The sequence below is a fragment of the Rhinopithecus bieti genome, unplaced genomic scaffold, assembly GCF_001698545.2.
Source record: "Rhinopithecus bieti isolate Rb0 unplaced genomic scaffold, ASM169854v2 scaffold_1599, whole genome shotgun sequence".
In the NCBI taxonomy this organism is placed as follows: Eukaryota; Metazoa; Chordata; class Mammalia; order Primates; family Cercopithecidae; genus Rhinopithecus; species Rhinopithecus bieti.
The window spans coordinates 3,427,120-3,441,414 of record NW_016804139.1 but is presented as its reverse complement, the minus strand read 5'-3'; the positions used below and the strand labels follow the sequence as shown (position 1 = coordinate 3,441,414).

At 34.8% G+C, this 14,295-nt stretch overlaps 1 protein-coding gene across 1 annotated transcript in view; it reads right to left on the bottom strand.

The window, feature by feature from the left end:
* Positions 1-14,295, bottom strand: part of ADGRA3 (adhesion G protein-coupled receptor A3) — a 134,187-nt gene that overhangs the window by 15,161 nt on the left and 104,731 nt on the right. Inside the window, 4 exon segments of the mRNA XM_017866795.1 lie at positions 450-574; positions 10,616-10,824; positions 11,034-11,241; positions 11,243-11,248. Of these exon segments, the coding sequence (XP_017722284.1) occupies positions 450-574; positions 10,616-10,824; positions 11,034-11,241; positions 11,243-11,248 (548 nt within the window).

Sequence of the window (14,295 nt, the reverse complement as noted above, 5' to 3'; positions counted from 1 at the left end):
AAAAAAAAAAAAAAAAAAAAAAAAATGCCATCTATAAAATAAAGAATATCATAATAGGCAAAAAGTCATAAAATAATAGTAATAATACAGTCTGATACCTAGAGATACCCCTTTAGGTAACTGCAGGTAAGAAACTTTTGCCTCACTTTACATCCTGTTGCCCCTGTGACCCACCCCACAGTCTGCAATACATATTTCCCATATTCTTTTCTAGATACAAACCCAGCAAACTGACTGGATGCTGTAAAAACTGAATTTATCATCTCAAATACTAATTATTTATGTCTCTAATGGCACAAAATGAATAAGGCATGTATATATTCTAAAGTAATCATCCTTACTTTGGAAATACAGGATGATAACAAACTCAATTTTATTCTAATTAAACGTGAAATAAAGTCCTTCAAATCAAAGTCTGCAGATCTATTTTGCCGAGATGTATTTCTTACCTATGATGGTATATGTAACTGACAATGACGGCTAAGAGACATAAGAGGAGAATGATAGCAGTAGTATAAACCACAGGATGAAGGAGGCTGGCCGCCTGGGTGTATAGTTCAGATCCCGTCAAATCCTGAGGGCAAAAAGAAAGATTCATTCTAGCAGCACCTCTCTCCCACATTTAACTGCTGAGATTTTTTTTGAGTGACAAAAACACATCAATAAACAAAAACTCTGGCCCTCATGTCTCTTTATTTTATTCAGACTAATGTTTCATGCCATTTTCCTAATCTAATACTTTGCTTTCCTAACTTCTGTTGTGTTAACTGCTTACAGCATACCCTCGTTTTACACTGGACCACCTACTTTATAAATTGAAATGTTGACTCTGTTATGAGGGTAAAAGAGAAATCAGCCCCCTACATTTGGGCAATTCAGAAAGCATAATCAGACTTCATCCTTTTCAATGCCCTTTAAGCCCAGTTATCACTCTGCATATTCATTGGCTGATCAGACACAATGAGAGCAGTATCTCTGAGGCTACGAAGCACAAAAACACCTCTCTAACTATCCGTGGTCAAGTTCAACTTCAAGTTCCTCAAATACAAATGGACCAAACACTGCAAAGGGCATTGGAGACATAACGATAAGACATGGTTCCTGTCCCTGAAGAGGTGAAAAGTCACAGGGGTCTACAATCGGATCATAACAATGTTTGATGAAGATAAGTAAAGCACAATTATGGCAGCAAAGAGGAAGAGCCCTGTAAGAGCTCAAAAATCAATAAATTGCCGAACACAGTGGCTCGCACCTGTAATCCCAGCACTTTAGGAGGCTGAGGTGGGTAGAAGGCTTGAGCTCAGGAGTTCGAGACCACCCTGGGCAACACCGGGAGATCGCATCTCTACAAAACATATATTTTAAAAAATTAGCCAGGCCTGGTGGTGTGCGCATATAGTCCCAGCTACTCGGTAGGCTGAGGTGGGAGGATGACTTGAGCCCAGGAGGTCAAGGCTGCAGTGAGCCAAGACAGCACCAATGCACTCCAGCCTGGGCCACACAGTGAGACCCTTTCTCAAAAGAAAAATAATTTCAAAAAATAAATAAGCAATAACAGCACATCACTTATAGAATATTTACAGGCATTGACTGTGAACAATCCAGGCACTGACTGTGTCCAGCACCATAACTGTAGGAGAAAGTATGTTATTAGCCCCATTTTATATGTTAAAAAACTGGGGCACAGAAAAGTTACATGCCTTAAGGATTAGATTCAAAGGAGCTTGGCTGCCAGGTCCTTGCTCCCAAACACAATGCAGACACTGCCTCTCTGAAATGCAACAATTGAAATCTTAATGCTACTCTCTTATAAAGACCAAAGCAAGTTGGAAAGACACCTCCATCCTGGCCACCATGCCAGATAACTGGGGTTGTAAGAGTCAAAGCTGTAGGTTTACCAGATCCCTTCACTAAATTCTCTTTCTGCATTGACTCTTAAAGCTAAAAAGTGACTATGGAATAAGGGAAGGAGCCCACAGTGGATAAAACTCCAATTGGGAAGCTCTTATTAATAAAATATCTGAAACAAAAAAGCTAGATTAAAAAAAAAAGGAAGCAAATAAGTGACAACCAGACAAGGAAATGGAAGATGACCTCAATAGAGTAGGAAGGGAAGGGGCAAATTTTCCCAGGGAAGAATCAGAAGCTCACAATCTACAATTACAGATCTAAAAAGACGGTATCAGGATGTCTAACAAACCCCTCACCTTATCAAATGCTGAACAGTTAATGACAAAAATCACAGCAAGAGGGAAGCAGAGATGAGAACACAGGAAACTGAATTCCAGCTAGACTACTCAACTATACTACGATGAGCCTCTAACTTACAATTCACCCATTTACTTGACAAATACTGAGTGTCCACCATGGCCAGGCACAGTGCCATGTAATGGATATACAGGGATAGACAGAAGACAGCTCCAGCCCTTGGAGGCCCTGAAGTCTGTAAATTAAGTAAACAAAAGGGAAAAGACCAGAGAAAAGCCTATTAGGACCAATTCTGAGCAATCTGCCTTTGTGAGATGCCCATGGCACTAGCCTGTAATCACGGCCTCAAAATAGTTGCAGTCTGTTAAAAGGCCAGAATATCAGCAGGGAAATTCAAAGAAATGTTGGAATAATAAAAACCAGTTAGATGCTAGTGAGAATAGACATATTTTCCTCCAATTTCAATGAAAAGCTTCTATTCCAGTACAGAACTAATAACTGAGGATAAACTTTCAATATCTAGTTTAGCTTCTCATCTCCTTTTGTGCACTGTCTGCTTTAGATTACTGCAGAAAACGTTCAGTAACACGCTGCCACTTACCAGCTATAAGACTTGGGGCAATTACCTCACTATAAAACGGAGACTCCTCTAATCATCTCAAGGGGGTTGGAGAAGGGGTAGAAGAAAGGCGGTAAAAGTGCCTTCCATAGTCCTTGGCAGAGAATAACAACATGGGGAGCTGGATATCATCGAAAAAAACATTCGACTAAGAGCTAATTTAGTTCTTAAAATATACTCTATATGCCATTCAAGTTTAAAAGAAATCAGTTATTTTTGGCCAGGCACAGTGACTCATGCCTCTAATTTCAGAGTTTTGAGGGGCCCAAGGCAGGAGGATTGCTTGAGGCCAGGAGCTTGAAACCAGCCTGAGCAAAATAGTAAGATCCCACTTCTCCAAAAAAATAAAAACAAAAACATTAACTGGGCACGATGGCACGCGCCTGTAACCCCAGCTACTTGGGAGGCTGAGGTGGGAAGATCACCTGAGCCAGGGAGTTTGAGGCTGCAGTGAGCTGAGACTGCACCACTGCACTCCAGCCTGGGCAACAGAGCGAGACCCTGTTTCTAAAATAATTAAAATAAAATTAAATAAAAGAAATTGCTATTTTCAAATTTCAAACTAATGTGACACAGAATGAAAAAGAAACTAGATGTTGAAACAGAAGGCAACAATGACTGAACAAAGGCATGAGTACCTCTGTCACTGGTCATACAGGGCACTGCTTCCACAGGGGCATTTTTTTCTCAACGTGTTTTTGTTGATACATAATAATTGTATATATTTATGGCATACATGTAATATTTTGATCCATACATATAATGTGTAATGACCAAATCAAATTGCGAAATATGAAATATGCAATAAATATGCAATAGATTGTTGATAACTATAGTCACCCTGCCATGCTATCAAACACCAGAATTTATTCCTTTTATCTGTACTTCGGTACTCACTAACCAATCTTACTTCACCCCCTCTTCCTAGACCCTTCCCTTCCCAGCCTCTGGTATTTTCCATTCTCCTTTCTATCTCCATAAGATCAACTTTTTCAGCTCCCACATATGAGTGAAAACATGCACTATTTGTCATTCTGTACCTGGCTTACTTCACTTAACGAAATAACTTCCAGGCTCATCCATGTTGCTGCAAATGACAAGATTTCATCCTTTTTTTATGACTGAGTAGTACTCCTCAGTGTTTATATACCACATTTTCTTTACCCATTCCTCTGTTGATGGACTAATGGACACTTAGGTTGACTGTATATCTTGGCTATCATGAATAGTGCTGCAGTAAATGTGAGTGCAGGCATCTCTTCAATATACTGATTTCCTTTCTTTGGAATATATACTCAGCAGAGAAATTGCTGGATCATACAGTGGCTCTATTTTAGTTTTTTAAGAAACTTACAAACTATTTTCTATAATTGTAGCACTAATTTACATTCCCATCAACAATGTATAAGAGTTCTCTTCTCCACATTCTGCTATTTTTTGTCTTTTTGACAGAAACCATTTAACAGGGGTAAGATATCTTATTGTGGTTTTGATTTGTATTTTCCTGATGACTAGCAATGGTGGGATTTTTCATTTTTTCATGGTCACCTATATGTCTTCTTTTCAGCATATCTAGCCCGCTCGTTTGCCCATTTCTTAAATCAAAAAATTTTTTTATGTTGAGTTGTTTCAGTTCCTTATTATTCTGTTATTAATCCCACAAGAGCATTTTTGACCTGCACAAATGCAAAGAGGTTTCCTGCTGAAGAATGAACCTAGGGAAAAGTAGAGTATAAAGGGCCAGACAGTAAATATTGCAGACTTTGGGGGCCAAGAGGCAAATCCAAGCTATTATGCAGGTAGTATTAACCATGTAAAATAGAACTACTGAAAAATTTAAAAGCCATTATTAGCTTTCCTACCTTTAAAAAAATCTGGCTAGATTGGGCAATCCAAAAGAATATAAAAATATTTACGGCAATTGAGAATTTTAGAATACCAGGACAGTAAACAAGTTAAAAGCTCTACAATGAGAGAGAGAAAGCAGAAACCTGAATCAAATTATTTTCAATCATGGTAGTAAACAAATACCATAATTTTTTGATAACAACGAAAACATTACTAAACACACTATATAAAAATGGTAGTATGAGACAGATACCTTTGAGTAGAAAAAGTAAAACTGTTGCTCACATTTGCAACACAGTAATAAATAAAACGGAAAATAACTCTGTCCTCCGGCACCCACATGACCAGAGTCCATCACTAAACAATAACCTTAGTTACTTTTCTACTCGGTACAAACTTTAATAACTAAGCCAGGAAGTGAAAAATAAAGTTCTCCACAGAAGTTAGCTGAACGAATGCGGAGAAATTAAACATCAAAAGTGTTAAAAATCACAAAGATGATCATTACTAAGGACTCAAATCAAAGGAAAAAGTTTTTAAAACTGTTTACTTGACAGAGATTCATATATTTACAATTGTTACTTCAGGCCTGAGAATTATTGAATATAAAATCAGTGGAAGTTTTCCATAATTATCACTGTATCAATAAGAATACTTAAAATAAGCAATTGTCTAAACTCACCAGGATCTGAACAATGGAAAGGAATCCAAAGAAAATATATCAGGGCATCCTGTGTGTCAGGATATAAAGCATTATAATAAGAGTTTACTATTAAAATTTTAAAATAGATCTGAAATCAGAAATGTAAAAAAACAAACAAAATTTAAAAGAGGAGTATGACTTACTTCTATGTTGCTTTTCCCACTATGGAACAAAGAATACAAATTTAAAGATTTTATTCCCCCTACCTCACATCATCAACAAAAAATCAATTCCAGTCAAATTATGGAACTAAATACAAAAGGTAAAACATATTAAAGCTTCTTGAAGAAAACAAAAAAGAAGATCTTCATAATCTTGGGGTACAAAAAAATTTCTTATACAGCATTAACTAAAACAATAACACAACGACGAAAAAACTGTACTTCAGAAAAACTAAGAAACTCTCTTCATAAAAAGACAATATTGAGGAAAAAAGGCATGAACCGGGAGAAGATATATGCAACGCATAAATCCCACAGGGAGCTCACATTCAGAAGCCATATTAAGAAGTCCTATACATAATTAAGAAAATGAAAGACAACAAAATTAAAAATAGGCAAGACTTGAGCAGGAACGTCAGGAAAACGGGATACCCAAACCGCCAATAAAAAGCTAAACAAGTGCTCAACATCAATAGTGCCCAGAGAAATGCAAATTAAAACTAGAATGATATATCACAATACCAGAAGACTAAAATTGAAGACTGACAATTCCCAGCATGGCAAAAATGTAGAGCACCTGGAACTCTCATTACCATTGAGATCACAAACCAATATAACAACTTTGGTCAACTGCATGGATTTAACTACTGAAAGCTAAACACATGGAAAGCCTATAACCCAGCAATTTCACTCCTGAGTGTACATGTCCATCATAAAACATATACATGAGTACTCAGAGCAGCTTTTTCTTGACACCCAAAACCTAGAAACAGAAATGGCTATCAATTATAAAATGAACAAACTTTGGCATATTGATACAATGGACTACTACACAGCAATGGGAAAGAATAAACTGCTGCTAAATGCAAAAACGAAGATAAATCCCATCCCTGTAATGATAGGAAAGAAACCAGACACAAGCGTACATACTACACAACTAAAGTCTAAAAACAGGCCAAACTTATCTATGGTGAGATACATCAAAAGGGTGGTATCTGGAGATAGTGGCAGAAACTGACTAGAGAGACACACAGGAGCACTGTCCAGCACTCTAGTACAAATCTTGTTCTTACATATTCTTTTGTAAAAATATAACCAATATTTGTGCACTTTGCTAAATACCTCAATTTAATGAAAAAGGAAACCCAGTTGGTCCCTTTGATTATCAATTCCACTTCAGAGATTTTGTTCCACAGATACTCAACTAAATGTGCAAAATGACACTGTACAAACCACTAGAAACAAACACAATGGAGAAATATCCAAATAAATTATGGTAGAAACATAATACTCAGAGATAAGAAAGAATGAGGAAACTCATATATTGATTTGAGAGGATTTCAGAAAGGAGACTTAGCAGAGGGATTATTAACACAGATTCCAAAATGAGACTGTGAATTCAAATCCCAATACCAACACTAGCTTTGTGAGCATGGCATTTAACCTCTCTGTGCCTCAGTTTCCACATTCGTACAATGGGGATGATGACAGTACTTATACCTCATAAGGCTGTCATAAGAGCTGAGTAACTGAATGTATATAAAGACATCAGAAGAGTGGCTGACACATAAGTACTTAATAAAGATTGGTCACCACTACCTGACCATCATCATCCTCTTCTTTGAGATACATCATCACCATCATAGTTAAGATATGTTGCTCTATAGAAAAAAGCACGGTTTAGAACAGCGTATGTAGCATGTAACCTTTGGGCAAAATGCAACAAAAATAGGAACATATATTCATTTTTGTTTCCATAAACAAGAGGGTCTCCTCAACAATATGTGAGAAACAAATAGTTCTTATCAGTGTGATGCGAGAGACGGGGAGGACTTCTAGCTTTCACTGTATGTTAATGTGTAGAAATCAATAAAACATTACATCCATGTGATTATAGCACTTCTTTTAAAATTATCTAAACAAAAACATCACTAGCATCTCTGTTCAATTACAGAGTAAATTATATCAAAGTTGCTTTGAATGCCACTGTAATCTGTAAAATGACATATTAAGATGGTCAGCATATTTTATATAAACAAATGTAAAAGAATCACTAGAAAAATTAACGAATGTTCTCTAGTTTCATATTTTTAGCTGAACACAATAATAAAAGAGGAATCAATGTATATAAATTACCTTATCTTCACCACTAGTGATTAAAGTATTAAGTACTACATCTAATCATTACCCTACTTTCTATTCAGTTTTCTTTGTTTTTTCCTACAGACACCAGCTCCTGTGACTCTTCCTGCCCCATATGGCTATTTCAGATCATATCATTCAAGCAAACCTAATTTCCGCTTAATTTATTTATCTGGCTCCCAGTGAGACCTTAGTAAACTCAGACTTATGAACAAGTATATTATTTATGTCTCATTTTTTAAAAATTCAAAACATCTTAAAATTAGATAAAGGGAAAGTTTTCATGGACTATAGTCCAAGACAGGAATTTAGACTTTACCATATAAAATGATATATTAAGATGGTATTCAAGAAAGAATAGGATTTTATCACTGTTTAAAAGCTTAATATAAGGAAAAAAGAAATGCTTTCCCTAATTTGCTTCTAATTTCTAAAAGCTATTTCTTCCAATCCTAAACGTAACTTAACTACTTAAAAGGTGATAATTATCATTAACTTTTCCTTATGTTTTATTAGCAACTAAACTCCCATGCAGTAACTTAATTTTGTCAACAATCAAATACATTTTTTTCTTTGCTGCCCCCTAGATGCACAGTTAATTTAAGAAGAAGTGAAAATCTCTTTGAAAATAAATAGAAAAAAAATCTTAGTACTACCGTATTAGCTTAAAGAATTGTTATTACATTTTTAAGAGATAAAAGTCTGAAAGATAAAGGAATAGCTTATCCTTCCAGAAAAAGGATTTATACTAATTTAAATAGTTTAGAAGAACAGCTAGGAAGTTCAAAATAGATGCTTTAAACTGGTATTAGATTAAATAAAATAAAAGTTTCACAAGGTGCAATATTATAGCAAAGGCTTATAAAATGCATTTTTGTGTATGTTTTGTGTTTCATTTATTTTGCTCAATTTTTTCTTAACTATTATATAAATTTCTGACAACGCTGAATATTATTTCTCCTCAGTACATCACAGTTTATTTTATACTCAAAATCTGAATGAGAAAATACTTTCAAAATGGAAGAGAAAACACCACATACTTTAACGCTTCATGCTTTAATTCCAGAGGTGGCAGTGGCTCATGCCTATAATCCCAGCATTTTGTGAGCTTGAGGCAGGCAAATCACTGAGTCCAGGAGATCAAGAGCAGCCTGGGCAACATGGTGAAACCCTGTCTCTACTAAAAATACAAAAATTAGCCGGGTACATGGTGCATGCCTGTAATCCCAGTTACTCAAGAGGCTGAGGTAAGAGAGTCTCCTGACCCTGGGAGGTAGAGGCTTCAGTGAGGCGAGACTACACCACTGTACTCCAGCCTGGGCAACTGGAGTGAGACTCTGTCCCAAAAAAAATATAAAATAAATAAAAGGTGACTACACAATAATAAAATGTGAACTTATAGAAACCAGACTCAGGCTTACAGAAATCAAGACATCTTCCATTTAGAAAGAGAATCAGAATCATAAACTGTCAACACTAAAGTTAATCCCAATTGAATAAAGGGGCTATACAAATATAGCCAAGTCTAACCAGCATAGAATTCACCCACTGTCAGCTGGGCCAGATAACATATATGTTTAAGTATGTTGATTACACTTGTATAAAATGCTCAATTATGTCACTGAAAAGATAATCCCTCTACCCTGATAAATAATCTATTCACCTTCCTGCTTGCTTGACCAGTGTACCAGGTAAGGTATAAGTTGAATTGAAAAAACAAAAACAAAAACAAAACAAAAAACAAGAGCCAAAGAAAATTATTTATAATTCACGCTTACTTCAAGATCATTTCTAGTGCTAAATGCTATTTTTTCAAAGAAAGAAAAATTCATGAAATGTAAAATATATCATGTTTCAAGGTATTTAGCACTTTGATAAAACATTTTCTAGAAAACAGATTTACAGCTGGAATCAGAAATAACGTAGTAGTTTCTCATACCCAGAGTAACCTCAAACCATTCCTGGGAAATGTCTTTCACACGCATTAGTAATTCCTTCCACTATACTCTAAATATACTCCATGATGTCAGTATTTATAGTAATTACAATATAAAATAAGAACTAGCATGGTTTATTTCATAATTATCTGCTCAGGAGTCAGATTCATTTAAAGACCTCATTAATAAAAACACTTGCTCTTGTACATTAATAATTGTTATTTTACTCCCAAAAAATTACAGGTTGAGTATCCCTAACCCAAGAATCCTAAATCTAAAATGTTCCAAAATCTACAACTTTTCAAAGAAAGTGCTCCTTGGAGGATTTCAGATTTTCGAATTACGAATGGTGAACTGGTAAGTGTAATGCAAATATTCCAAAATCGGAAAAAATCCAAAATCCAAGACATTTTTGGTCCCAAGCATTTCAAAAAGAGGTAAGACTCAACCTGTAATAAGCGTTAACAATGGCAAATAACAGAAAACAACACTAGACTGATTGGCACTAAAACTGAAAAGACATTCTTTGTGTCGATACTGTCACTTGCAATGACAAAAATGAAATTATCATGATTAATTCTAAATTCAAAGAGAGTCTAACAACTACAACATGTAGCGGGAAACAGTGCTAGATTGCAAAGTAGGAAAATGTTCTTTCACTACTCACTGTGTATCCTTCGGCAAAAGAAATCACTCCTTCTGGGCAGAGGGAATCTGACCGTATAAACAGTCTCTCCAAGTTTTAAGGTCAAAGACTAGCTGAACTGACTGACTTATAAAGTTGATTTAAAATTCCTATATACCAAATTCAATCCCATACATTTCACTTGGTAGTAACTTAATTTCCCTTTAAAATCAGAATTAGAACACATATCATCTCATATAATCAAAGGAAGCAAATTATGTTAAAAATAAAAAAAAACACTTCATTTGAACTTAACTATGCATAGGAAAAATTTAGAATAGTGTTTATGCATAAAGTTAACAACTGCCATACCATTAAAACTGCATAGTTACTAAGGGAGTAGCACTGAATTGTAGTGATATTTTCATCTGAATAGAGAATATGGCACCCATCTGACTTCCAGCCTCCTTGTCCGTTCAGCAAATTGAAATCCCACCGGGCTGCAACAGCATCTGCTCCGTGTGCAATTCGACGCAGCGTCACATTAACAGGGATGTGGTGGGTATCTACATTCACACCATCTGGAGAAAATGGAAAATAAAAGTATTTCTGAAACAAACTTCATAAACAATTATAAATGTCAACTTAAACAGTAATGGGTACTCCGCAAGATCTTTTTTCGCTACTGACTCATTAAAACGAGAAAACACTAAAATAAGCATTTTTAGGAACAGTCAACTGTAAGGCCTTATTGTCCACTACTACAGGAGAACATATGCCACATACAAACCTATTTTGGTGAGAATCACAGGGGTAACTACAGTGCGTCGTTTTCCGTCATCAGCCAAATTTGTTGAATTTCCAGTGGCTGGAAAAAGCTTTCCATTGCGGAATGCAATGAGTTGAAGCTTGTAAAGAGAGTCATCAGTTGGTCTGAGTTCTCTTTTTTGCTTTGGTGAGAAAAGGGAAGGAGGAAGCTGAATAGAAGCCTCCACAATCAGTATTCTGGAAAAAAAAAAAAAAAAAAAAAAAAAATAATTTATTATATATATATTATATTATATTATACTATACTATATATATATAAGCTGCTCACTACATTAGTACATATAAACCAGAAAAAAATATGTCAGATAGTTACAAAAGTGTTCTAATTAGGTTGGCTTCATTTTTTTATTGTACATACAAAATTTAATAGTTAAAAAAATCATCAGTCAAGTGAAATGTCAACACCACATAACAACATAAATTAAAAGAAGTATAAAATAAAAATGTAAACTCTAAAGAGTTAAATAAGTAAACAAGAAAAGTGTTTCAAATTACAAAGTTAATTTTTCCATGATATTATGTTGAAGTAGATAGCATTAAACAGATCAAGAATCTCGATCACGCTGTATCAATTTTACAATGATAAAATACGATAAAGAAGCACAAATGTAGCATATCACAAATGTGAGTATAATTAATTTGGGCTTATGGAACTTTAAGGTGATTTATGATTAATTCAAACTGTCATACAACAAAAGAATGAAATTATACAAACATAATAGAGGTTTAGATTCAGTACACTTAGCAGAAATTTCCTTGAGACTAGGAAACACATTTAGAAAAAAAAATAGTAACACATAGGAACAACCGAAAATGCTTACTGATGACTGAATGTTTTTCAGATTTCTTTATTGAGGATTTTTAAATAATAAATTATTCAGCATTCAGTAAAAAAAATCTATATACCAAAGAAGTGAACAATTAACCATCTAAAAACATTCCATAGTTGACGAATTTATTACACAATCTTTCTCTTGGCCTCTAATCTCTCTTCTTCCAATTCCATATTCACCAGAATTTCCCCTTAAGAAACAAATCATGTTATTCCAGTTTAAATAACACCTTGGTTCTGCAATGTTTAAATAATACTAAGCCCAAATCCTAAGTTTACCATATAATTTGATGAAAATCTATTGCTCAGATGTATCCCCTGAACACTCCTATAGCACAACCTAAAATACAGCTAAACTGGGTTATTGATTTAAGTTATCCTATATTCTTTTTATGCCACCATGCTCGCTGCACAGACCAGCATCTCTACCTGAAACGCTCCGCTATTCTTTTGTCTCACAAACTTTTAAATTGGTGTAATGGAAAGTGGATTAGAATGAAAAAGGTGGGCAGCCAGGGGGAAGACTTTATACAGAGTCCTTGAAATAAGGCTTTTTTGGACAGTTAATTACATCTCCTCAGCATACTGCGTCTGCAGATTAGCTGCTCCCTCTTCTGGACTCCCACAATACTCTGCACACGTTAGTCATAATGCACACTTGGAGTCCCGTGGTGTGGCTCACTGTCTGCTCCTTGAACTAGAGTATGAGGATTTGGGGTACAGTCAATCTCATTCACTCTTTGAAACCTCTATGTTAACAGTTCCTAGCACTTGCATTTGATCAAAATAGCTGTTTATGAAATGAACAATGTCTGTATGACATGTTTATTTTAAAAACAATTCTACTTAACCAAATGATTGACTTTAGAATTAACAATGTTAGATCACAGCAGATACCCATAAATATCTTTTCAATGTATTTTAGAAGTTTGAATATTACTTTTAAATTGAAGATGCCAAGAAAATATTTAGTAGAAATGTTTGAGAAAATGCATGAAAAGGTTCCCACTATTCTCACTCACAAATATAATCTAAAGTGAAAAAAAGTTTATTATAAATTTATTCACTAATCTAGATTTCTATTTAGTACACAGATTTCTCCTAAGTACATAATGACACAGGCAAAGAGAGAAAATAGATTAGTTAAAAGTTCAAAGTCCTGATAAAGTATTGCATAATGCACATTTATTAAAATTCAAATATTATAAAATTCATAAAATAATATTGTTATACACACAAAATGACTTGAAAACAAAGTGTAGCTCTTTGGGGAAGTATTAATAATGATAAATCAAACTGATTTAAAAGAAGTCATTTAAATTTTTTAAAAGGAAGTCAAAATAGGGAATAACATCTATACTTTCTAGAAGTTAAAAAAGGTCTCCTACACAGGTTTAAATATGTAAAACCAATTAAAAAAAAAACATGTACAGAAAAATACCAGGAGTATGGACATATTACTGGGTGACCAGAGCTACATACTCATGGTTGTTATGGTTGTTACATATTTAAGGCTTCTAAAATATCCTTCCAAGTCCAATACAAACATTACTAAATAACTACAGGTTCCCTGGGATGTAGAGTGGCCTAGGGGTGCCGATAAGGCAAACTTCAGCCGTATCAATAATGTTTAGATTTTTATAGTAACAATGGTATACTTGTGTATTTAATTTCTTTAAAAGAAATGTTGATCAGTATTTACAGAAAGGTTGTAAATCTACTGGTCACTGCAAAACACTTAATTAATTTGGTGCATTTATCATGATTATACCTTCTTCCACCTGGCCTGCGGGTGGCGAGCACAAAGTTTGTAAGTTCATTTAACCATATATTTATTTTAAAATATATGGATTACAGCAAGGGAAACAGATAACAAACACATGAATGAGAGGTAATAAAGTAGAAAAATCCCTCTTAAGATCCTTTGGGAAAAACAAGTTTTCGGTTTCCAATATTTATTATTGAAAAATCATATACCATGGAGATAACATGGGATCTGAAAGAAGAAAGGATTTGGGTTCCAGCCTCACCATTTAGCAGCTGGTTAACACTGCACAATTTTGTTTAACCTGAATCTGTAAAACACAGCTAATGCTCTTTCTAACAAATGGTTGTGAAGACCAGATGGGATCACAGCCATGACAAGCACAAAAGACTAGGGAACTCTAGGGAACTGTTGGTGGTATATTTTTACCACTGTTACTGCAGCACCGTGGAAGATGGTTATCTGGGGACTGGGGGAGAGGAAATGCCTTAACTAAATTGCTAAGAATAATCTAGAACGTCATCATGTTTCGACTTCTACCATTCAGTTTCAGGGTTCATTTTAACACTAAAAATTGATGAAATATGAACACACATGAAATGACTGTTACCACACAGCTGCTTTTTT